General features: G+C 37.9%; 1 protein-coding gene across 1 annotated transcript in view; it reads right to left on the reverse strand.

Moving 5' to 3' along the window:
* The window catches only part of LOC148947703 (uncharacterized), a 196440-nt gene that overhangs the window by 83928 nt on the left and 87414 nt on the right, over nt 1-25098 (reverse strand). Inside the window, exon 6 of the mRNA XM_089095381.1 lies at nt 13974-14075. Within this exon, the coding sequence (XP_088951507.1) occupies nt 13974-14075 (102 nt within the window). The remainder of the gene's footprint in view (nt 1-13973; nt 14076-25098) is intronic.

Below are 25098 nucleotides of genomic sequence, written 5' to 3' on the forward strand. Positions count from 1 at the left end.
TATTTTTTGAACAAATTGCCGACTTCTATGTAAAGCGATGTTTTAGATTGTAAATATAATAAGTTGGGAATTGACTGCTTTCAGTTGAATTAACCAAATGCTATTAAGCGTGTTTTAAGCAATAAAAATCCAGATTTTAACAGTAGGGATGATTGAACACTTTGAAAATAAGCTATTTTTCATTTATAGGTTGGACGAGCATTGGTCCCTTACTCAACATTGTCATCGAGCGAACGAGAGGACACCATTTAGGACAATGAAACATCAGTTATCAATGACTAGCATGATACCTTTAACTATGATGAAAGACCTTTTCATATTGATCAGTTTTTCTGTGATTATTTCAATGTAGAACCTAGCAGAGTTGGGCATGGTAATGTTCCTTGTTCAGAGGCGGACTTGAGTCCAAATACCCTACAAATTTTAGAGGATTTTACAAAAAAATTAACTGGGAACTCTCCTCCCACTGATCACCTACTTCCAATTCAAACAGCTGAAGTTAAACATAGCCCAAATATTGTTGAACAACTTGGGGGAGGGGGTAATATACAAGAGGAGGTTACAACTTCTTCCGATTTTCAATTGTCGAATACAATTTTAAATAATATAGTTGTTTTCACTGCGCCGCTAGGGGATCCTTTTAATTCACTTATGAGGGGAAATTTTGTGTTTGATCCTGTAGAAATTGTGCATGCCTATGTAGATAAAATTCGTGCACTACTGGAGAACCAAATTCAGTTATGGGGAGGTAGGGATTCAATTAAGGTTTCTATTGTTTTAAAGGTTTTTTATTTAAATGAGGGGAAAAGTGAAGTTTATTATCATTTTATACATTCCGAGATGCGCGTAATTTATCCAAATTTAGAAAATTTTGTGGGAGTTTTTTCCGAGTGGGTAGGGTAAATTATAGCACATCTTGAGAACTATAGCGAAAATGGGAGTGGGTCTGTAGTTTTATTTATTGAAAATTTAAGTGTTAATATATGCAAATTTAAGAAAGATTTTATTTTAAGAGGGGGGCATAGGGATAAGGGTACAGTTTTAAAATATAATCCAGATCTAGTAGGTTGTCAAGGTGTCCAGCAGATTTATTTTGAAACAGATCAAAAATGTTTCATGTATGCTTTCCTCATATCAGCATTTGAGCCTCTAGCACGTGACGCTACCAAGACGAATTTAGATCACTCTGCTGTACATGGGAAGGACGGGTCCAATTTCGCCATTGTAGATTTCTCTTGCTTGGAAGGAAAATACCCAGTAACGCTAAGATCTATAGTTAATTTTGAACGGGCTAACGTCCATTTAATTATTAGCGTTACTGTCGTACAGTATGGAACTGAATTTGAAGATGGGGCTCGTTCTAAAAAGAAGGGGGTGGTTTTCCCAGTAAGGGGCCGTCAGTTGATTTGGTTAAACACTGGGTTTGGTTGTTATACACACCACCTAGTCAACCGAATGCAATTGGCCATTTTAATCCAATTACAGATATTAGTAGAGTTCTGGGGGAGGGTAAGAATAAGGGGATCCGTTTCTACTGTCCAACATGCCTCTCTAGATTTTGGACTGAGTTAAAGTTGCAAAATCATTTGAGACACTGCAGACAGCATGGATACCAGACAGTGGAAACGGTTTCAGGGAATAGGACCATTCTACGCTTTAAAAATTTCCAAAACACCCTCCTCCAATGCAACAAAATATCTTTAGACTGTGAAGCTAAGCTGGTGGAGGTGAATGACCCCCAATATCCAAACCGTATCAAAGAACACCAGGCCATTGCAGTGTCTTATGCACATGCGCAAAGAGACAGTTCTAACACCATGCGGTTCTTAGAAATAGTTGAGACATTGGATGAGGACGAGTGCAAGGTCAAGGCACTCACTAAACTGATTGGCACGGCTAATGGCTCTAATTCTCGTTTGGGAAATACGCTTTATCCAATGGTGCTGTCTGCAGAGGATCGTCTCGCGATTAAAAATAAAAAAATATGTTGGGTTTGGAAGGGGGAGTTTGAAGCGGAGGATAAGGGGACTAAAGGGAAACGAGGGGGGCTGGGGAAAGTCAGTGACCATGATCACTGGTGGCAGGAAATATCATCTGGGGGTAGTAATTTTAGGGGGGTAGCGCATCAATCGTGTAACTTAAATGTCAGCCAATAGTTTTTTATCCCTGTTTTTATTCACAACTCAAATTATGACTTAAAATTTATTTTACCGGCACTGGCACGTATGCACAGGGAGGGAGTGGGAGTAAACAGTCCATGGGTAAATAATTCATTTACCTATAACATTATTCCCAAATTGACCGAGAAGTTGTTGCTTCTCGAACTGAAATGGCAGGTAGTGGATAATGGACGTACGTGCTGGAATAAAATCAGGTTTTTAGATTCTTTTAGTTTTTTTCCCAAGGCATTGAGTCAATTGATTCAAGTGCAGAAAAGCGACAATTTTGATAGCTTTCCCTTGCTTAAACAGCACTATCCAGACAGTGAAATGTATGACCTATTAACCAGCAAATGTGTATACGCATATGATTATTACTGTTCTGGCGCTCACTTAAGCGAGGTGAAACTACCTCCAATTGAAGCTTTTTACAATTCACTGACCAACAGTGAATGCACAGCCGAGGAGAATAAGTTTGCCAAGAAGGTGTGGGCTAAGAGGAATTGTAAAAATGGGTGGGATTATTGTAGACTGTACTTGGCCAGTGACGTTCTAACTCTGTTGGTTAGAATATGTAATACCACGGAAGAACTATAGTCAGAGTTCGTATTTGGCAGTTGCTTTAAGAGGTTCACACCCCATTTGGGAAGTTTTTTAATTTTAAAATACCCAGGGAATACATGGGACAAATAGAATACGTAGATAGGAACCATTCAAAGGAACGTCTGCGGATAGGAGGGCATGTTTTCTTGGGAACTGTGTCTTGTCAACCAATCCGAGCGGACAAAGCACAAGTGTAAAGTCAAATGCAGTGTTCTTGGACATGAACTCGTTGTACCCCTCTGCAATGTCCTACTACTCTTTGCCGTGTGGGAACTATCAATGGCTTGAGAATCCTTGTGAGTTCCCCGACATTAACACCGTCGAGGACAATGGGCCACAAGGATGGTTCTTTGAAATTGACGGTCACATTCCGCTGGCGCTTTACGATTCAGTCAAAGATTTTGTTTTTCCCTGTATCAATCGACCAGTGACCAGGGACTCGCTTAGCCCCTATAATCGATCATTGGTTGAGGATATGGGGATGCACTGGACTCCCTCTAAACAGAAACTGATTGCTGATTTGGACCCTAAGGAGATTTCGTTGTTCACCATGTGCTTTTGCACTGGATGGTGAACAATGGTTTCAAGATCACCAAAATACATAGGGTCTTGCAGTTCAATCAGCGACCATATTTAAAAAGTTTATCGATACTTTTGTCGATAAACGCTCTAGGGCAAACTCCAAGGTAGAGAAGGAATTGTACAAGCTCATTCTAAATTCAGCGTTTGGCAAAATGTGTGAAAGCTTACGTAACAAATCTCGCTGTGTCGTCGTGACTGACCCTCTAGAGTGTGCACGAATTATTGCCGATCCTAATTTTACATCATTCATGAGCATCGAGGCTGGCATGGTGCTTCTACACAGGAAAAAGCAAAATATGGTGCTGAACAAGAATATAGCGGGCGGCAGATTGGTACAAGAAATTTTCGAAAATGCTCATGTTGTCGTTCTTTTACAATGTGTGCTAGGTGCAATGGCTCCGGGAGGGGAAGCTTCAAATTTACTTTGGAGATAGAGATTCTCTGCTGTTAAAGGTAAATAGGACTGCAGATGTATTGGGTGATTTAGGAAAAGGGGAACACATCAGCTCGCGGATGGCTTTCACCAACTGGAATCCATCCCTCTACCCAGAGTTGGTGAAACGTCAAGCCCCCAACCAACTATTAATGTTAAAATCACAGACGGGGAGTGATTTGATATCCAGGGGGTTGTTCCCGGGTCCCAAAGTTTATTGCGTTAAAACACATAATTGGGATGAAAAGAAGACATGTAAAGGGGTGCATACACACTTTGTAAAGAGCAATTTCAACTTTAGCGTGTACATAGACTGTGTAGAAAGTAGCCAAGTGCCAAGAGCACAAGTGCTTGCAATTCGCTCTCTACATTATATAAATTACTCAGTCAGAGTGGAAAAAAAAATGCAATTTCGAGTATATCCGATAAGGTCTATGTGCTCGAGAATGGTGTGAGTGTTATACTTCATGGTCATTACCGTATTTCAGATCGAGTTGAATGCATAGACTATCTTAATCAACTTGGTCTGGATAAATTAATCTGACTAACCAACTAACCATCACCAATAACCCAACTAACCCAACCACTAACCCGTAGCAGTGACGACAACTATTGTTTTTCCATCTAAGCTCCCGGAGGGGGGATGGGGGACCCTTCCCGTGGCCGGCTCCCGGGGGTGGGGGGCCCTACCTTTAAATTCGCTGTAATGTCCAACTGTGCTAGTTCATGTTCCAAGTGTATTTTGTTGTTGTATAGAAAAGTGTTGATGTACAAAAAAAAATGCTGTAGATGGACAAAAGTGTTGTACAGAAAAGTGTTATTGTTATTGATGGACAAAAAGTGTTATCATTGTTCATGTTGAACAAATAGTTTTCATGTTGACCATGAAATTTTGTCAGGTTCTTGTTGAACAATTGTTATTATTGTTCATGTTGAGCAAATATTTGTTTTCATATTACCGAAATAAATGTTACCATAAAATATTGTTTTTTTTTTGTTGTTGAATACATAAATCAATGGGGAAATTACTACTTATTCATTGGGCACATATGATTTACAGTTAGTTATAGTCGGACTGTTGTCAACAGCATGTATCAATTTAAAACACCATTCAGATCATATTTGTGTGGGTCCTCAATGTCGGGGAAAACAACACTTTTAATTAAAATAAATCAAAATTGCGATAAAATTTTTTTGGAAAAACCGAAAAAAATCTACAATTGCTATATTATTTGTTATGAGTCCTACGATCAAATAAAAGAAAGTGCCCCAATTATACCATTACAATTCATAAGAGGACTAGAAGTTTTCAATAGTATTGAATCGAACTCATGGCTGATTATTGATGATTTGGCTAAATCCATTGAACAATTCCCACAGGAAATGCTACAATTGTTCACTGTCCGATCTCATCATGAACACATTTCCATACCCCTAGTTCTACACAATCTGTTTCATCAGAGCAAATGTATGCGAACCCTTGCTTTGAATTGTACTATCTATATTATCTATCGAGTCGTTAGTGATTCTAGCTCACACAAAAAACACAAAAAAAACAAATAACCACGTGCCCCAAAAATTATGCTGTCAGCGTAAACACAGGCGACAAGCAAGCCCTATGGTTACATTTTTCTGGATCTTAATCAGAGCATGCCCGAGGATCTACGTGCAGTCACTGATATTTTCGACAATGAAATTACAGTATATCTTCCAGTGAACAGTAAAAAAGATTATTATTCGGCATTATGACACTGAAAAAACTACATGAACAAGACATTTATATTCTGTTTTAAGAACTTCAAAACCATTGCTTAGGAAAGCCATACTGAAACATGGTGTAGACTACGATTTCATTAATCTAATATCTGACCTTTTTTTAAATTTAACTGAGGGCAATGTTCAAATGACAGAAGGTTTTAGACAGCAGACAAAGAAACATCGTTCCACTGTACGTGCCTTGGATTGTAAAAACAAGGGAAACAAATTTAAAATAAAAAGGCTCCTTCAAGCGGGCAGTAGCTTTTTCACACTTTTACTGCCAATAATTGCTGGTCTTGTAAACAGTTTTCTCTAGAGAATGGCAAAACCCTATAAATTGACACCATTTGAACTTGTCCTCTCGCCCGTCGAATATTTTGAAGACAATCTAAGCAAATTCATTAATAATGAGAAAATTGCCGATGATAAAAAACTGCTTCTACTCCAAGGTGTATTATGACGCGTTGAAAAAAATAGACCTAATCACGAAAGACCCATCACCGATCCCTATAAACAGGAAACATCTCTTCAAAATTCTAAACAATTAAAGGATAAAGAATTGAATTCAATTTTATTGAAAATTGCAAACCTATTGCCACTGACCTATCGAAAACAGAGTAAAATAGTATTATCTTATCTTGTGATTGAAACTGGTGATCAAATTCAAGTCGAAAGCATAGGAAAACGAATTTTAATTCAGGGAAAAAGTCCTAACCTGGTTTATTTAAATTGTGATATGGTGACGAATCATACAGGACTCTTATCATTTGACAATAATCTATACACCTTTCTAAGTGTATCAAACTTTCCCAAAAGCCTTATTGGCAATAAGCAAATTTTAAAGAAACTAAGAGAGTATAGTCCACCAGCAATGCCAACACCATTTAAAAAAGAAGAAGATTCAATATTTGAAAATACTAGTACTACTGATTTTGCAACACCTGTGGTTGCTAGTCAAAAGCGAAGACGAATTGAATCACCCTCCAGTGTGCAAAAGGGGAGTGGACATTACACTACGTATTTACGTTCAAAATGGATGAAGTTCTGAAAGGTGTCTATGAAAGTATTGGCGAAGCGGGAAGTTTAAGTTCTCCCAAAACAATTTCTAGAGCTGTATCCGGCACCACCACACTGAAAAAAGCAAAAGATTATCCAGAAAATGAACCGAGTTACATTTTGCACTAGAATCATAAACTTCGTGCCAATCAATATCTACAAACTAAAGCCTTTTTCCCTCTGGATATAATGCAAATGGATCTTTTAACTTTAGACGCAGTTCAACGGCGTCACAATGCACCCTACAAATATATTCTGGTGGCAATCAGTATCTTTAGTCGCTATGCCTATGCCATTCTATTACGGTCAAAGAGAGGTGTTGAAGTTGCTCCGGCCATTGAAAGTATTCTTGAACAGGATTCATATAGAAAAATTCAATCGGATCGTGGCAGTGAATTTGTTAATCCCCATGTGCAAAAGGTTCTATTGAAATATAATACAACACTTTAACATAGTCACAGTCTGATAAAGGCTGCATTGGCTGAATGATTAATAATAACAATTCGTCTATTAATTTCAAGATATTGCAGTCTGGAAAATACACCGGCTTTTATTCATGATTTAGATAAAATCATGCAGATATACAACCATCAACCTCATCGATCTCTGTCCAACTCTAGCCCTCGGGAGGTTCACTGCAATGAAAACACGTTTGATGTTTTTTTAAAGCAATACTCCAATGGTATGGAGAAGAAAAAAAAGAACAAATTCAATGCTGGTGATACTGTTCGAATTAATAGAGCCCCCAATATTTTTGAAAAGGGGAATTATTTATGGAGCACCGAACTTTTAAAGTGTCCAAAATCCTAGACACCAAACCCATAACGTATCGACTGCGAGATACCAAAGATGATGAGAGTCTTGGTGGTTTTTATGAATATGAGCTGCAAAAAGTTAGAAACACTAGCGAAAGGTATCAAATTGAAAAGATATTAAAGAGTCGTACTCGTAGGGGCAAGAAACAGTTGCTTGTTCGCTGGCTAGGATACAACTCGGATTTTGATTCTTGGGTCAGTGCCGAAGACATTGACAAGTTTCAATGATTTATATGTGACTTTCATGTCACATTTTTCTGATCCTCTCCGTAATTGTATGAATAAACAAGTTATTTTTGGACGAAACTCTCCCCCACCTTCTAGTTCGACGGTCTGAAGTGGCTATCTTTGATTGTAGTATTAAAAATTCATTTGAAATCTTGAGAAAGGATCGTAAATGTAAAATAAAAATTAGACCCTATGATTGGCTGCCACCACCAGGTGATCAAGAACAAATTCAAAAAATCAATTGGATGGATTATTCATATGTTGAATTATCCTAAGAGGAACTTACCTGTATAAATGATTTATGTCGTTCTATTAATAAAAAGAATTTCCGCTCGTAAAAAAGTAGATTTTCATTTCAAATATTCAAAGGAGGAGGGTAAGATCTACATTATTTTACCTATTGCCAGCGAAAAGGTTATTCTCAATGATAACCAAAGGGGTGTTCTTGGCATTAAGCTCAATATAATCAGCGGCATAAGTGTCAGATACACTCAGTTCAATTTTGCTGACTACCCTCCTGCTTTCTCCGAAGACATTTGCATATTTTTCTGCGCTTCATTTGTGAAAAATCTAGGGTTGGTGTTTCAAATGTCCCCCTCCTATGAGCTCGTGAACGAAAAACCCAGTTAAAAGCGTATTCACCGCTACAATATGAAGTATCTTCAGCATATTCCGGTAAACACTTCCTATTTGGAAATCTGTCAGTTAATACTAAGAACAGAACTAGGTGTTCCAATAGACATTTCAAAAGATTTGACTGTGATTAAAGTCCATTTCCGGCCTATCGTTCAACAGCAAGATGTCTAATCGAAAAGTGGTATTCACTTGTCCCGATATTGACTGCTATGTTAATACTCTTGGCCCAAGACAACAGGACAATGGAATGGACTATTATAAGGGTCACTCGTCAATGTCTGGCTACGGTCTTGGCAGTTGGTTTGCTAAGCTCTTTCGCTCTTCAATACCACTGGCTAGAAAATATCTTGTACCGGCTGCGACAGATTTTGCATCCTCTACACTATACGATTGGGGCTCTGGCAAGGATTTTAAAAAAAGCGCCACGGAAAATCTTAGGTCCAGTGCGCGAACCCTTGGCGAGATATTAAAACAAAACGGTAAAGGTTTAAAAAGGTCAAGAAACAATGCATCACTCATCAGTATCTACTCAGGATGGAAACGAAAGACATCCCCCCTTTTGTCAAAGAAAAGAAGGAAAAAGCCGACACGTAGTGTAAACAGAAGCCCCAGGAAGAAAATTGTTAGATCGAAACTAGATTTCTTCTCTTAAGATGTCCTACCTGCCGCATAAGGATTCTCATTGATGTGAGTGTCAAGCATGGATACTATGACCAATTTTATCCACTACAACCCCTCTCCGATAATATCCACTTTCAAATTTATTCCAATGAAGACTACTTTATGGACATGTCTTCAACATTTATAGATATACAAATGACAGTCCAGAAATCTGATAATACAGTGCCAGTTCGAACCGATAGGATATTCTATGAAAATTGTATATAACATAATTTATTTTGTCAAATTAGTGTCTACATCAACGGCACGCTGGTGAGCAAAAGCACTAATCTCCCAAACTATGCTAGCTATGTGCAATTCTTGTTGATGACACCCAAGTCATACAAGGAATTGAGAGGCGCCTCCAATGGATATGAATATATTACTAATACTGATAGTACAGATGCGCTTAAAAACGCTACAACTATTGAATTATATCTAGTTGGAAAAATATATAATGAATTGTTTAATATATCCGAAGGGTTGCCGGCAGATGTCAAAGTGAATATAAAACTGTCGCGTGTAGAATGCAATTTCACATTGATACAGGAACTTGCCGCCAATACTGATCTAAGACACTCCCTCACCTCGGCACTACTTCATTGGCTCAAACAACAGGTTATGAGTTCTGTTGCTCTGGCCGTGGAAAAACTGAGAGCCACTAGAAATAATATTAAACTACTTGTTCCTCATACAATCACCAATCAACGTCATATTGCCATGGGGTCACGCACCTTCACCAATTCATCTTTTATCAACAGCGAAATTCCGTCAAAACTTGCATTGGCATTTGTAAAAAGCGCCAGTGCAATAGGATCATGGACTGAATGCCCACATAAATTCGAGATGTTTGGACTTTCATCTCTTGTGTGCAAGTAAACGGTATCCCACTCTACAATCTATCCTTTGATAAATCCTATAGAACATTGTATGAGTTGACCATGCAAACCCTAGATCATGATTCGCAACTATTTGAAAATGGTATAACTGAAGAAATTTTTTCTAAAACACGTAGTATCACTGTATTGGATTTGTCTGGCACACAGGATATGAGTATAGTACGTACGGGGACTCTGCGTTTAGAGTGTACATTTGCCGATCCATTGGCTTAGAGTATTGCACTAATCTCGCTAAATAAATATGAAACCCTTTGGGAAATCACTCCCGAAGGCTGTGTTTTAATAGACTTGGCGCCATGAACACCAGTTAAATAATCAATGTATTTAATATGGATCCCTACATGGCCCATTACAACTCCTATAGTATACCCTCAGACTATCTTAGAAAAATTCAAAATGCGAAAAGTACCTTTATTATTGTTAAAAGCAGTCTATTGACTGTTCAGACGTGTTCTTGGGTATGCATCTTTCAAACAATGAAGAAGATTGAGTTTTTTTATTCTCTTGGCCTACCCCGTATATTCTACACACTCCACATCAGCAGCTATCGTGGTAACAGCGGGAAAACTGTTATTCCAAATCGAAGGAGGGTGCAGGATCTAACGACTAAAAGCTTTGGCTTCCATGCACTACTATATTTCATATTCCGATGTCGTGACTATACTTACATGCAATTTCTCCACATTTATGGTGACAATCTGCGTCTGAACGACTTTCTAGTGGAAAATATCCTCTCGGACCTTTATAGTATAGATTTCAGTGCCCTAAGAGTTAAGTGCTTAAAAAATGTTTTGAATTTGTTTATTAATAAAATGTATATATACAACAGTATCTTTAAACCTTCACTTTTAGATTTCCTCATCGGCGTATATACAATAACCATGAACGACTAATGCTGGTAAATCATTTGGATTCACTGGATATTGATCTTTATTAACTGTAAACTCAGGGTCGCATTTTCTGCAATACAATGTAACTTCACTCTTATCATATCTCTTTATATAGTTAATGATACTATTTGCATTCATATTATGAAATTCACGAGTTTCAATCTGTCTGTTTGAAGCAATATCACATACAGTGTTTTCAAGTGGTGAATCACATTCGGTAACTGCCAAATAAAAATCACTTGGTTTATGGTCATAGTAGGCAGCGTCGTCACAGCGATGACGTAGAAACCAGATTGTCTTGTTACCCTAATAGTTGAATCGTAGATTAGATTCCTCTTCCCAGAATGATTTAAATCCATGACGATACCAATCTCGTAGAAATAAACTAAAATCGCGTTTAGTATACCTTCCAATCATAGCGGGGTAAGTATTCTCCCACTGATCACATTTATCATAGTGACAATTGGAGCACAGGTGCCCTCTAGGGTTAGAGTCACACACCTCCTCAAGACACGAATTACATCCTTTAATGTGTACTGCATAGCCTCTATGTAATTTGCAAGGATTATATAATTTACACTTTTCACTATAGTCATCAATAATTGTACAATTCTCACATTGAGTCCAACTGCCAAGAGTGTACATGCAAAATGAACATATATAGTAAATTTTTTAGTTTCTGATGTCAACTCTCTCACAGCCAAAATGAAACTGATCGTCTTCGCCATATAAATTCAAAGTGGAGGACAGGGGAGAGGAGTAACTCTGTGACGCTACCTCTTTCGAAGGAGGAGCCATCTACATTGAATCCATTGCCAATGATTTCAAAAGTATATCCACAATATGATTCTGCTTTGTTCCAATTAAAATATCAATAAATTGAGTATAAGCATTTGAATCACATTTTAAAAGTTTCATACAATAATCCAATGGGGGAGAATCAGTTTTCATTATATTGTCAAGTGTTCCCTGAGAGAATATCCTGCGTTGAAGAGAAAACTCAAGAAAATCACCATCAAAAATCCTATGCTTTTCCATAAACACTAGATTTGATCTAATTTTCTCTTTCTCAAATGCATTCATTTATCAATCCTTTTACTCTGACTGCTCACTAGACTGACCAGAAAAGAAAGGGAACATTTTCGATTTCGAAACAATTTTATTGAATAATTATAGCATTAATAATACTATGCATGTACAATTAGCGATGGAGTTTATTGTCTTCGATATGTTTCACTAATGCACTTAAAGCACATTGAAGTCTATTCACATGTGCTATATCAACTTTTGCGGCGAAACATAATTAATTTTCCATTTTAAATTTGCTCAAGGATGTCACAAATCTTGCATAAGCTGCATCCCATTCCAGACAAAGCCGCGATCCTTTCGTAATTTCCACCGCAATGTTTGGTGCTCTTGTATTATTACCATCAGCCCCACTATCAACTTCTAATAGGGTAAACATTCCACTCGCCATCAACACAAATATATATCTAAATGAGTAGTCAAAACCGTTCTTCTCCCTCCTTTGAATTCTATTCATATACTAATAAAACCTTGGCAAAAATCCTGTCTATATATTCCGTGGGCCGATTCTATTTAAACGAGCTCTTTGATTGGCCGTGAAGGACACATGTGATCTAACTGTTTCCAGGAAACACATAACATTCACCTCGAGCAAAAACAAGAAGGAAGTTTCATTGACCTGGCCCCATTAAACTCAATAATCCATCAAAGTGAGAAAGTTCCTGTTTTTTCATTCTCACTGACAAAAACCATAAAAACAGACATAAATGTGAGAAAGCTCCTGTTTTTTAATTCTCACTGACAAAAACCATAAAAACATCCATAAAAGTGAAAAAATTCCTGTTTTTCAAATTCTCACTGACAAAAACCATAAAACAGACATGAATTACTGTTGACATCCATGAAAAACATCAAATAAATCGAACAACACACATATCCATCCATGAAAACATCCATAAAAGTGACAAAATTCATGTTTTTCAAGTGAGAAAAATACTGTTTTTCCATTCTCAGTGAGAAAACCATAAGCCACGTGGTTCTATGCCCATATATGGACTCCCGTCACGACCTCCTGAGGCATCTCTACTCGAATGCATGATTCATGCAATGGAATTAGCCAGGATTTTTACCTGGAGGAGGGGCACAAAAACTAGTACAGTATTTTCTATAGACTGACAAAGTAATTGTTTATTAACCGTTTCTGAAGAAATGTTTGTTTCAATTAATTTTTACGAATTTTTAGCTGGAGAGGGTTCTTTGTCGCCCAAAATTAAAACCACGTGCTCTGTGATGTGAACAGAAGGTAAGCTATTGGTTTTTATTCAGTACAGCTAAGCTCAAGTCTTAGTGACTGCACTAACAGATAAAGAAGATATAATCCAAATTTAAAGTTCAGATTGAGATACAAATTTGAGATACAGTTAAAATTTAAACAATAACTAAAACGAATAAAAATAAGTTCTAGCTTTAAACAAGAAAAGTAACATAAATTGGTTCGAAGTATATAGTGTTATACATAACACTATATATAGATTGGTTTCTTTGTGATCTATAGTATACAGCAGTCAATCCAAGCGCCTATTCTCTAAGAATGTGAAGTACCAAAAGCGCAGCGGGCAGTATCGCTCCAACTAATGTTTTTTTTAAGGAAGAGAGTGGGTATATATATATATATATATATATATATATATATATATATATATATATATATATATATATATATATATATATATATATATATATATATATATATATATATATATATATATATATATATATATATATATATATATATATATATGTCTACAGCTTCTTGAAAGGATAGGATATAGAGTCATAGATGCAAAGTTATCGAGGCCCTCGAGAGGTGGGGTCCAAATGTTTCTTTTTCAATTATTATGCACAGAAAATTATGGCCACACCTTTTTGGATTTTTACTTTATAGGAGAGGATCCTTCCAACCAAAATTAGCGGAGGGGATATTCCTCTTTGTGCAGGTATGGATGGAGGAATGATTATTTTAGGTAAAAGGGTTACGTTTCAGCATGTCTAGTAAATAAGACTCAAAAGACTCAAATTACTGATGGCTCAAATTACCAAAAACAAGCCTAGTATAAATCTTGGAACTCACCCTTAGTAGCAAAAAACTAACAAAAATATGTTTTTTCTTATTGCACTCATAATAGCAGACGAAATTTGTTTTAATAGATAAAAGCAAATAAACTCACCAACTCAGGAAGTCTTTTATTAATGAAAGAAGGCTCGTTGTAGGAATGATAAACTTTAAAATTTTGATCACGGTAAACACATTCTGTGACGGAGTCGTTTCCCTAAAAATATAAAATTTAGTTTATTCAAAACGCGCGTTCTAGATGGTCATTCTACAACTAGCACTATACAAATAAAATGTCTCAGAAAAATCTTCAAATTATCCTGAGCCACAACAATACAATAGCATGGGAAATAGTAACAAAAAAATAGGAAATAGTAACAAATAGTAACAAGAGAGATCATGATATTAATTGGTTACTATCATAGAACGAAAATAAATGAATATGCCTAATAAAAAAATAAACATAAGATAGCTTTGGCTTAACCTGACGTAAGGAAACACACGTAGGACAAGCAAACGAGGGAAAAAGAGAGTAACCAGGGAAACCAGGGAAAGAGGGAAAAAGGGAAATGTCACTAACTGTGAAAAGGCAACTGAGAAGTAGACCTCAATCGGCTTTTACGGTTGGTGTGAATTTAGACTTTTTATAACTTTATTTAGCTTTGTCTTTTTGTCTCGTTTTGAGTATTTAATTCTATTAATATGTTTTCATCTTTCGCACTGAGGACGGCTGAACGGAAATCACGGTCAAAATTGTTGTATTATTTTGTGATTTCTATTTATTAAAACTTTTCTAGTTTATTTGTCCTGCTCTCTTTATTGCAATATCTTATCTTATCAAACGAGCAATAATTGTGTATAAGTTTTTCTGGGACACGGTAACATAACTTCTTTGAGAAAATTGGTACACCACCAATTTCCGATATGAAAAAATCTAGATTTGTCAAGACTTCGGAAAAATTTGTCTCCCCCTTTCAGCCCCCTAAATATTTTTCATGCATGAGACACCTGAAATTAGAGACCCCTGAAGGTTCAAAAACCTTGAGTTGGTTGACACATCAGTTAACTGACTTGACTCCGAGGTTTTAGAGAAATACATTCCCGTTTGATAGCTGTAACGTGAATATCGGATTCTTAAAAAATTTGCATTAAATGCTACGCATTGTGGCGGAGCAATATCAAAATATCAATTTTCATACCAGGGAACCGAGCTTCGCTAGGTGATTATAGTTCGTTTATCAAGATTGTTCCTAATAAGATAATTATTCGTTTTCCTGTGTGAAAAAAAAAAAAAAAACGAGCTGGATAGGTCACGAATTTTGGGAAATTTGTTAAGGGCCTTAGTTAATCTTAGAAAAATATTTCTCATCCGAATGACGTAACAAATACGAACACATCCAATACCCTTATTTTCTTAATAACTTTCTACAGCGAATCAGAGGCAACGCTATAGCGTTGCCTATAGTAAAGGCCATACGGCTCCAATGTTGTATTATTATTATTTTTTTCCTAGAGGCACTTCATATGGAAGAGGTTGTCATATAAACTTCAAAGGCGGCTCATTCGATTTGAAATCCAGCGATCTAGTGACATTTTTAAGGGTCAAAAATGATTGGAGGGCAACTAACCCCCCTCCTACGCCCACCATTTCCCCAAACACATCCAATCAAAGTTTGAGATAGCCATTTTGTTCTACGTAGTTGATTTCCACACAGAAATTATGTTTTTGATGAGGACACTCCTCCCACAGCCCTCAGGGCACGGGTTGTAAGCTATGCCCCGGGGGCATGTAAGGTTTTTTAGAAAGCTTTTTTGTAGAAACTTCAAAAAGGGCTCATTCGTTTGAAAGTTCAAAGGGTTAGTGCCCTTTTTAGTAGTCGAAAGTGATTGGAGGGCAACTAACGCCCCTCTTACGCTCAACTTTTCCCCAAACAAATCCAATCAAAATTTTGAGATAGCCATTTTGTTCGACGTAGTTGAAAAAATCGGAAATTAGGTCTTTGAGGATGACACCCCCCCCCCCCCCAAAGCCCTCAGTGCAAGGGTTGTAAGTTATGCCCTGGGGGCAAATAAGGTTTTTATAGAACGTGTTGTCGTTGAAAATTCAAAAAGGGCTCATTCGATTGGAAATTGAAATGGCTAGTGCCCTTTTTAGTAGTCGAAAGAGATTAGAAGGCAACTAGCACCCCTTCCACGCCCACCATTTCCCCAAACACATCCAATCAAAATTTTGAGGTAGCCATTTTGTTGAACGTAGTTGAAAGTTCTGGAAATTATATCTTTGAGCAGGACACTCCCCCACAGTCTTCAGAGCAAGGGTTATAAGTTATACCCTGGGGGCATATACGGTTCTTATGGAAGGAATGATCATATAAACTTCAGAGAGGACTCATTTGATTGGAAATTGAAAGTTCTAGTTCACTTTCTAAGCGTCGAAAGATATCGGAGGATTACCACCCCCTCCCCCTCCCACGCCCTTTTTTCCAAAATGCATCCGATAAAAATTTTGAGATAGCTATTTTGTTAAAAATAGTTCTAAGGTCATACAACAAAAACTCTGGAGTCGACTCAACCCCCCAGGGCTCCGGGGCAGGCGTTGTAAGTAATGCCCTGGGGGCATATATGTTTCTTATGGCAGGGACGCTCGTATAAACTTCAAAGAGGGCTCATTTCATTGGAAATTGAAAGTTCTAGTTAATTTTTAAGAGTCAAAAGAGATTGGAGGGCACCTAGACCCCCCCCCCGCCCCTCCACGCCCTTTTTTCCTCAAACCCATCCGATAAGAACTTTGAGATAGCCATTTTTTTTCAAAAATAGTTCAAAGACCATATAACGAAAACTTCGGGGTCTACACAGCCCCCAAGGGCCCGAGGGCAGGCGTTGTAAGCTATCCCCTGGGGGAATATATGCTTCTTATGGAAAAGATGATCGTAAAAACTTCAGAGAGGGCTAATTTGATTGGAAATTGAAAGTTCTAGTTCAGTTTTTGAGATTCTAAAGATAGCGGAGGGAGACTAGCCCCTCCCTCCTTCCAAGCCCCTTTTTCCCCAAATGCATCCGATAAAAATTTTGAGATAGCTATTAAGTTAAAATTATTCAAAAGTCAGATAATAAAAAATCCGGTGTCAACACAACCCCCCGGGGCCCGGAGGGTAGGCGTTGTTAGTGTTGTCCTAGGGGTGTATATGGTTCTTATGAAAGGGATGCTCGTATAGACTTCAGAGAGGGCCCATTGGATTGGAAATTGAAAGTTCTAGTTCACTTTTTAAGAGTCAAAAGATATCTGAGGGCAACTAGCCCCCTCTCCACAACCCTTTTTTCCCAAGCCCATCGGATAAAGTTTTTAAAATAGCCATTTCATTAAGAATAGTTCAAAGGTAAGATAAGAAAAAATCCTGTATCGACGCAACCCCCCGGGCCCGGAGGCAGGCGTTGTAAGTAATGCTCTGGGGGCATATATGGCTGTTATGGAACAGCTGTTTGTACAAACTACATAAATGGCTCATTTGATAGAAAATTGAGTGCTATCGTTCAGTTCTTAAGAGCCAAAAGAGATCGGAGGGATACTAGCCCCCCCCCCTTCCACGCCCTTAAAGTATCAGAGCAAAATTTTGAGACAGACGTTTTGTTAAAAATAGTTCCAAGTTCATATAACAAAAACTCCGGTGTCAACACAGCCCCCAGGGCCCGGGGGTAGGCGTTGTAAGTTTTGCTCTGGGGGCATATATGGTTGTTATGGAAGGGATGCTCGTCTAAACTTCGTAGATGGCTCATTTGATTGGAAATTTAAAGTTGTAATTCACTTTTTAAGAGTAAAAGTGATCGGAGGGCAGCTAGCCTCCCCCCAAACTCCATTTATTTTTTCCCCAGAGTTACTTCATATAGAAGGGGTCGTCGTATAAACTTCAAAGGGGGCTCATTCGATTGGAAACCAAGAGTTCTAGTGCCCTTTTTAAGAGTCAAAAGTGATTGGAGGGCAACTAGCCCCCCAAGCCCTTTTTCCCCAAATACATCTGATAAAAATTTTGAGGTAGCCATTTTGTTAAAAATAATTCAGAGTTTATATAGCAAAAACTCCTTTGCGTATGGCCATTTCGTTAAAAATAGTTCAAAGGTCAGATAAGAAAAAATTCTGTGTCGACGCGATCCCCCAGGCCCCGAGGCAGGTGTTGTAAGTAGTGCTCTGGGGGCATATATGGTTCTTATGGAAGTTATGCTCGTATAAACTTCAGAGAGGGCTTAATTGATTAAAAATTGAAAGTTCTAGTTTACTTTTCAAGAGTCAATAAATATCGGAGGTCAACTAGACCCCATCCCTTCCATGCCCTTTTTTCCTCAAACCCATCCGATAATAACTTTTAGATGGCCATTTTTTAAATAGTTCAAAGATCATACAATGAAAACTCCGAGGTCGACACAATGCCCCAGGGCCCGGAGGTAGGTGCTTTAAATAATACTCTGGGGGCATATATAGTTCTTGTGGAAGGGATGCTCGTATAAACTGCAAAGAGGGCTCATTTAATTGGAAATTGAAAGTTCTAGTTCACTTTTTAAGAGCCAAAAGAGATCGGAGGGCAACTAGCCCCCCCCTTCCACGCCCTTAAAGTATCAGAGCAAAATTTTGAGACAGACGTTTTGTTAAAAATAGTTCCAAGTTCAGATAACAAAAACTCCGGTGTCAACACAGCACCCAAGGCCCGGGGGTAGGCGTTGTAAGTTATGCCCTGGGGGCATATATGGTTGTTATCGAAGGGATGCTCGTCGAAACTTCGTAGATGGCTCATTTGATTGGAAATTTAAAGTTGTAATTCACTTTTTAAGAGTAAAAGTGATCGGAGGGCAGCTAGCCTCCCCCCAAACTCCATTTATTTTTTCCCCAGAGTTACTTCATATAGAAGGGGTCGTCGTATAAACTTCAAAGGGGGCTCATTCGATTGGAAACCAAAAGTTCTAGTGTCCTTTTTAAGAGTCAAAAGTGATCGGAGGGCAACTAGCCTCCCAAGCCCTTTTTCCCCAAATACATCTGATAAAAATTTGAGGTAGGCATTTTGTTAAAAATAATTCAGAGTTTATATAGCAAAAACTCCTTTGCGTATGGCCATTTCGTTAAAAATAGTTCAAAGGTCGGATAAGAAAAACTTCTGTATCGACGCAATCCCCCAGGACCCAAGGCAGGTGTTGTAAGTATTGCTCTGGGGGCATATATTGTTCTTATGGAAGGTATGCTCGTATAAACTTCGGAGAGGGCTCATTTGATTAAACATTGAAAGTTCTAGTTCAGTTTTAAAGAGTCAAAAGATATCGGAGGGCAACTAGCCCCCTCCCTTCCATGCCCTTTTTTCCTCAGACCCATCCGATAAGAACTTTGAGACAGCCATTTTTTCAAAAATAGTTCAAAGATCATACAATGAAAACTCCGAGGTCGATACAACCCCCAGGGCCCGGAGGCAGGTGTTGTAAATAATGCTCTGGGGGATAAATATAATTCTTATGGAAGGGATGCTCGTATAAACTGCAAAGAGGGCTCATATAATTGGAAGTTGAAAGTTCTTGTTCACTTTTTAAGAGTCAAAAGAGATCGGAGGGCAACAAGCCCCCCCCCCCTTCCACGTCCTATTTTCCTCAAACCTGTCCGATAAGAATTTTGAGAGAGCCATTATTTTCAAAACGGTTCAAAGATCATACAACGAAAACTCCAGGGTCGACTCATTCCTTCAGGGCCCGGGGTAAGTGTTGCAAATTATGCCTGGAGGGCATATACAGCTGTTGTGCAAGGGATGCTCGTACAAACTTCAGAGAGGGCCCATTTAATTGGAAATTGAAAGTTCTAGTTAATCTTTTAAGAGTCCAAAGAAACCAGAGGGCAACAATCCCCCCACGCCCCTTGTCCCCCAAATGCAGCCGATAAAAATTTTGAGATAGCCATTTTGTTAAAAATAGTTTCCCAAAACCCACCCGCTAAAAATTTTGAGATAGGCAGTTTTTTGAAAATTCTTCAAAATTAGATAACACAAACTCCGGTGTCAACAAAACCCCCGGGGTCCGGAGGGTAGGCGTTGTAAGTATTGTCCTGGGGGCGTATATGGTTCTTATGAAAGGGATGCTCGCATAAACTCCAGACAGGGCTCATTTGATTGGAGATTGAAAGTTCCAGTTTACTTTTTAGGAGTCAAAAGATATCTGAGGACAACTAGCCCCCCTCCCTTCCACGCCCTTAATGCATCAGAGAAAAATTTTGAGATAGAAATTTTGTTAAACCTAGTTCAAAGTTCAGATAACAACACTCCGGTGTCAACACAGCCCCCACCGGCCCGGGGGTAGGCGTTGTAAGTTATGCCCTGGGGGCATATATGGTTGTTATGGAAGGGGTGCTCGTATATACTTCATAGCGGACTCATTTGATTGGAAATTGAAAGTTGTAATTTGCTTTTTAAGAATCAAAAGTAATCGGAGGGCAGCTAGCCTCCCCCACACTCCGTTTATTTTTTTCCCAGAGGTACTTCATATAGAAGGGGTTTTCGTATAAACTTCAAAGGGGGCTCATTCGATTAAAACCGAGAGTTCTAGTACGCTTTTTAAAACTCAAAAGCAATTGGAGGACAACTAGCCCCCCAAGCCCTTTTCCCCCAAATACACATGATAAAAAATTCGATATAGCAATTTTGTTAAAAATAGTTCAGAGATCATATAACAAAAACTTCTTTACGTATGGCCATTTCGTTAAAAATAGTTCAAGGGTCAGATAAGAAAAACTTCCGTATCGACGCAACCCCCCAGGACCCGGGGCAGGTGTTGCAAGTATTGCTCTGGGGGCATATGTTGTTCTTATGGAAGGTATGCTCGTAAAAACTTCGGAGAGGGTTCATTTGATTGGAAATTGAAAGTTCTAGTTCAGTTTTTAAGATTCAAAAGAGATAGGAGGGCAACTAGCCCCCCCCTCCTCGTTCTATTTTCCTCAAACCCATCTGATAAGAACTTTGAGAGAGCCATTATTTTCAAAACGGTTCAAAGATCATATGACGAAAACTCCGGGGTCGGTCCAATCCTTCAGGGCCCAGGGTATGCGTTCTAAGTTATGCCTGGAGGACCTATACAGCTGTTGTGGAAGGGATGCTCGTATAAATTTCAGAGAGGGCTCATTTGATTGGAAATTGAAAGTTCTAGTTCAGTTTTAAAGAGTCAAAAGAGATCAGAGGGCAACTCTCCCCACACGCTCCTTGTCCCCCAAATGCATCCGATAAAAATTTTGAGATAGCCATTTTGTTAAAAATAGTTCAAAGGTCAGATAAAAAAAAACTCCGGTGTCGACACAACCCCCCAGGGCCTGGGGGCAGGCATTATAAGCTATGTCCCGGCGTCGTATATTGTTCTTATGAAAGGGATGGTCGTATAAACTTCAGAAAGGGCTCCTTTGAAAGGTAGTTAAAATTTTTAATTCATTTTATCAAAGTAAAAAAAAGATCGGAGGGCAATTAGCCCTTCCTACCTTCCACGCCCTTGGGTTTACTGGATGGATAAACCCAATCGATAAAAATATGAGATGACCATTTTGTTAAAAATAGTTCAAACATCTGATATTAAAACTCCGGGGTCGACACAACCCCCCAAGGTAGTAGAGGACTAAGTATCATTTTGCTTGGCTTATGTTCCTTCCCATGCTATTTGCTTGGTTTACGTTCCTTCCTGTGCTATTTGCTTACTTTATGTTCCTTGGCACCTTTCCAGAGCATGTACTTATGGATTTGCTCGGTTTATGTTCCTTCCTATGCTATTCTAAGGGTTTATGTTCCTTCCTGTGCTATTCTAAGTGTTTAAAAGCGAGCAGTACGAGCAGGGATTCCCCACTGGTTCCTGAAGTTTGGCTTGTTACAAAATTTCGTTTCATTACCACGTCTTTAACGAGTCTTATTTTTTAGATAAAACATATTAGTTGCACAGTTCGGGTAGGGATTCCCCACCGGTAAATAAATTTTAGCTTGCTACAAAAATTTGCTACATCTCCACGTTTTCAACAAGACTGGTTTTTGAGGAAACATCCATTTTTAGGACCAATCAGAGACAGCGGAGGTTACTCCATATACGATAACTTGATCGGTAATTGGATTCAAATATTAAAGAGTGATTTTCATTCGTCCTTGAGATTTTGTATAAAATGCTCATCCGTTACGATTAAATTTTCATAATGTTTAGCATACCAAGGATAGCACATTTGATATTATTGACTTTGAAGCTATGGATACATTGATTTATACTGTGAGTTCAGTTTACTAAATTTTCTTAATCTATTTCCAAATAAAATCATTTTACCACCCCACTATTAAATTCAAATTCAGGGGCATAGCCCCCTCCCCCAACGAAACAAATTCTACAATCTGATGATTATAGTGGCTAGAAAACTTAAATTACGCTCTTTTTTCCATTATGTAAATCTCATCTTCCCCCACCTCTCTGTTTACAAGTTTAATTCATTATAAATAATTTTTTTTGTTCAAAATGTCCTTTGCTTGTTCATGTTTTTAAAATGTGCTTTCCCTTCCGGTCTAAAACCATCTGTGTTTATCATTACAAAAAGGGTCGTGTTTTGAAACAGATTTAACACGTGCTATATATAAATTATGAAAACAAAGGGCTGGTGATTAAGACCACGGGCTTTGTGTAATTCTAAACGCTTTGAAGAAGGCGCGAATTATTTGCATAATTAAAAGAGATATTTTTAGGACTTGAAACGAGTGAAATGAGTTATTTCCAAAATTAAGATCTAACAAATATTTTTAGGCCATTTTGTAAAAGGGGGGAGGAGGGGAAGGGGGCAATGTATCAATTCTAACACCTTTGTTGTGAGGTGAAAAACAAACTATTTCTTCGCATGAAAAGTAAGGGGGGAGGCTTTTATAGGATTTTATAAAAATCTTTAACTAATTTCCTTTCTTCTATGATATTAACAGGATGTCAGATAGGAACGGAAACGATTAAACGCTACTTACAGATTTCACGCAAAGTGTTTATACGGGGGGGGGGGAGGGGTAATGTATCAATTCTAATACCTTCGTTGTAAGGTGAAAAACAAACTAATTCTTCGCATGAAAAGTAAGTGGGGGAGGGGGGAGTCTTTGTGCAGACAAGTATACCCATTAAAAAGAAAACTAATGTGCCTATTCCGACACGCAACACTGAAGTTGAGTGTTTGGTTGGCTGTTAATTATAGCATATTTATGGCTGACTATTTTTTAGATCTATAGGCTTTTATAAAAATCTTTCACTAATTTCCTTTCTTCTATGATATTAATAGGATGTCAGATAGGAACGGAAACAATTAAACGCTACTTACAGATTTCACGCAGTGTTTATACGGGGGGGGGGAGGGGCAATGTATCAATTCTAACACCTTCGTTGTAAGGTGAAAAAACAAACTGTTTCTTCGCATGAAAAGTAAGGGGGGGGGTTCTTTGTGCAGACACGTATACCCTTTCACAAGAAAACTAATGTGGTCATTCCGACACGCAACACTGAAGTTTAGTGTTTGGCTAACTTTTAATTATACCATATTTATGGCAGACTATTTTTTAGATCTATAGGCTTTTATAAAAATCTTTCACTAATTTCCTTTCTTCTATGATATTAATAGGATGTCAAATAGGAACGGAAACGATTAAACGCTACTTACAGATTTCACGCAAAGTGTTTATACGATGGAGGGAAGGGGGGCAATGTATCAGTTCTAACAACTACATTTTGAGGTGAAAAACAAACACTGTCGGTTGAGGGAAAGTAAGGGGGGAGGGGAAATTCTTTTTACAGAAACTTACACCCTTTAAAAAGAAAACTAATGTAGCCATTCCGATACGCAAAACTGAAGTTGAGTGTTTGGTTGGCTTTTAATTATACCATATTTATGGCAGACTATTTTTTAAATCTATAGGCTTTTATAAAAACTTTCACTAATTTCCTTTCTTCTATGATATTAACAGGATGTCAGATAGGAACGGAAACGATTAAACGCTACTTACAGATTTCACGCAAAGTGTTTATACGGGGGGGGGAAGGGGCAATGTATCAATTCTAACACCTTCGTTGTAAGGTGAAAAAACAAACTATTTCTTCGCATGAAAAGTAAGGGGGAGGGGGGGATTCTTTGTGCAGACATGTATACCCTTTGACAAGAAAACTAATGTGGTCATTCCGACACGCAACACTGAAGTTTAGTGTTTGGTTAGCTGTTAATTATAGCATATTTATAGCTGAATATTTTTTAGATCTATATTTTAAATCATCGTATTGGATTTGATGCAGCGGGTGGAGAGGGGGATTCTTTGTGCAGACTAACTTTTTCTTCTTTTAAAAGGGGAATCGTTTTTCCATACTAAATTTCGTCTTCTTTTTAAGGACAATTTTGAAGAGTCCGTCCCCCCCTCAAAAGAGAGCTAAGGCTAATGGCGTTACTCCAATGCAACAAGTGGAGATAGCTGGCCCATCAGGAGCCACCCACATCCATTTCAGACCGGCGCTGCCTGCCCAAGACCCACCCGTGCCAGCCCCTATGCAGCCGGGTAGAAAGCTGAAAAGAGAGTGGATGGTTGATCACATTATGGTGTATGTTGTTGTTTTATATTACATATTGTTGTATGTTTTTGCTGTGATTGTTTATTTAATTTCTGTTCGTTTTGGGTTTCATTTATTCTTTAATAGTAATTTCTGGTCGTTTTGAGTTTGAATTTTAACAGGTATTTGTATCTGGTGAGCTTAAGTTTAAAATGGCCTTTACTTTTCTTTGAAAAACTTATTTTTCCGAAAGTTTTTTAACCAATAAAATAAAATGAGAATAAAGTTGTTCTGTGAAAGTGAATAGACAAGCAGTCTTTCTTTATACCGAGCACAAATCGGTCTCCTGGAACTATTAATTAAAACATTAATATTAAGTAAAAGAGATATAGACTTTGTTATTTTGAAAAGTGGCTCTGTCAATTTACAATGTTTCAGAAGGGCTTACACATATCCGTAGTCACGAAAAATTAATTTCGAGAAAATAAATATATAACTTAGTAAGATTGCCCGGTTGAAGTTTTTATCCTAAATACTCTTTCATAAAGGGGATCGGCAAATCGACATTTTTACTGAAAATAAAGTAAATAAAATTGATGTAATAAAATATAAAATTGATTATATCAATTATATGGGAATAAATATGCCACTTAATAAGATAGTCCGGTGAAAGTTTTTACACGAAATTTCTAATTATCACC

The sequence above is a fragment of the Artemia sp. Qi Xiang Cuo genome, chromosome 10, assembly GCF_049724085.1.
Source record: "Artemia sp. Qi Xiang Cuo chromosome 10, ASM4972408v1, whole genome shotgun sequence".
Lineage (NCBI taxonomy): Eukaryota > Metazoa > Arthropoda > Branchiopoda > Anostraca > Artemiidae > Artemia > Artemia sp. Qi Xiang Cuo.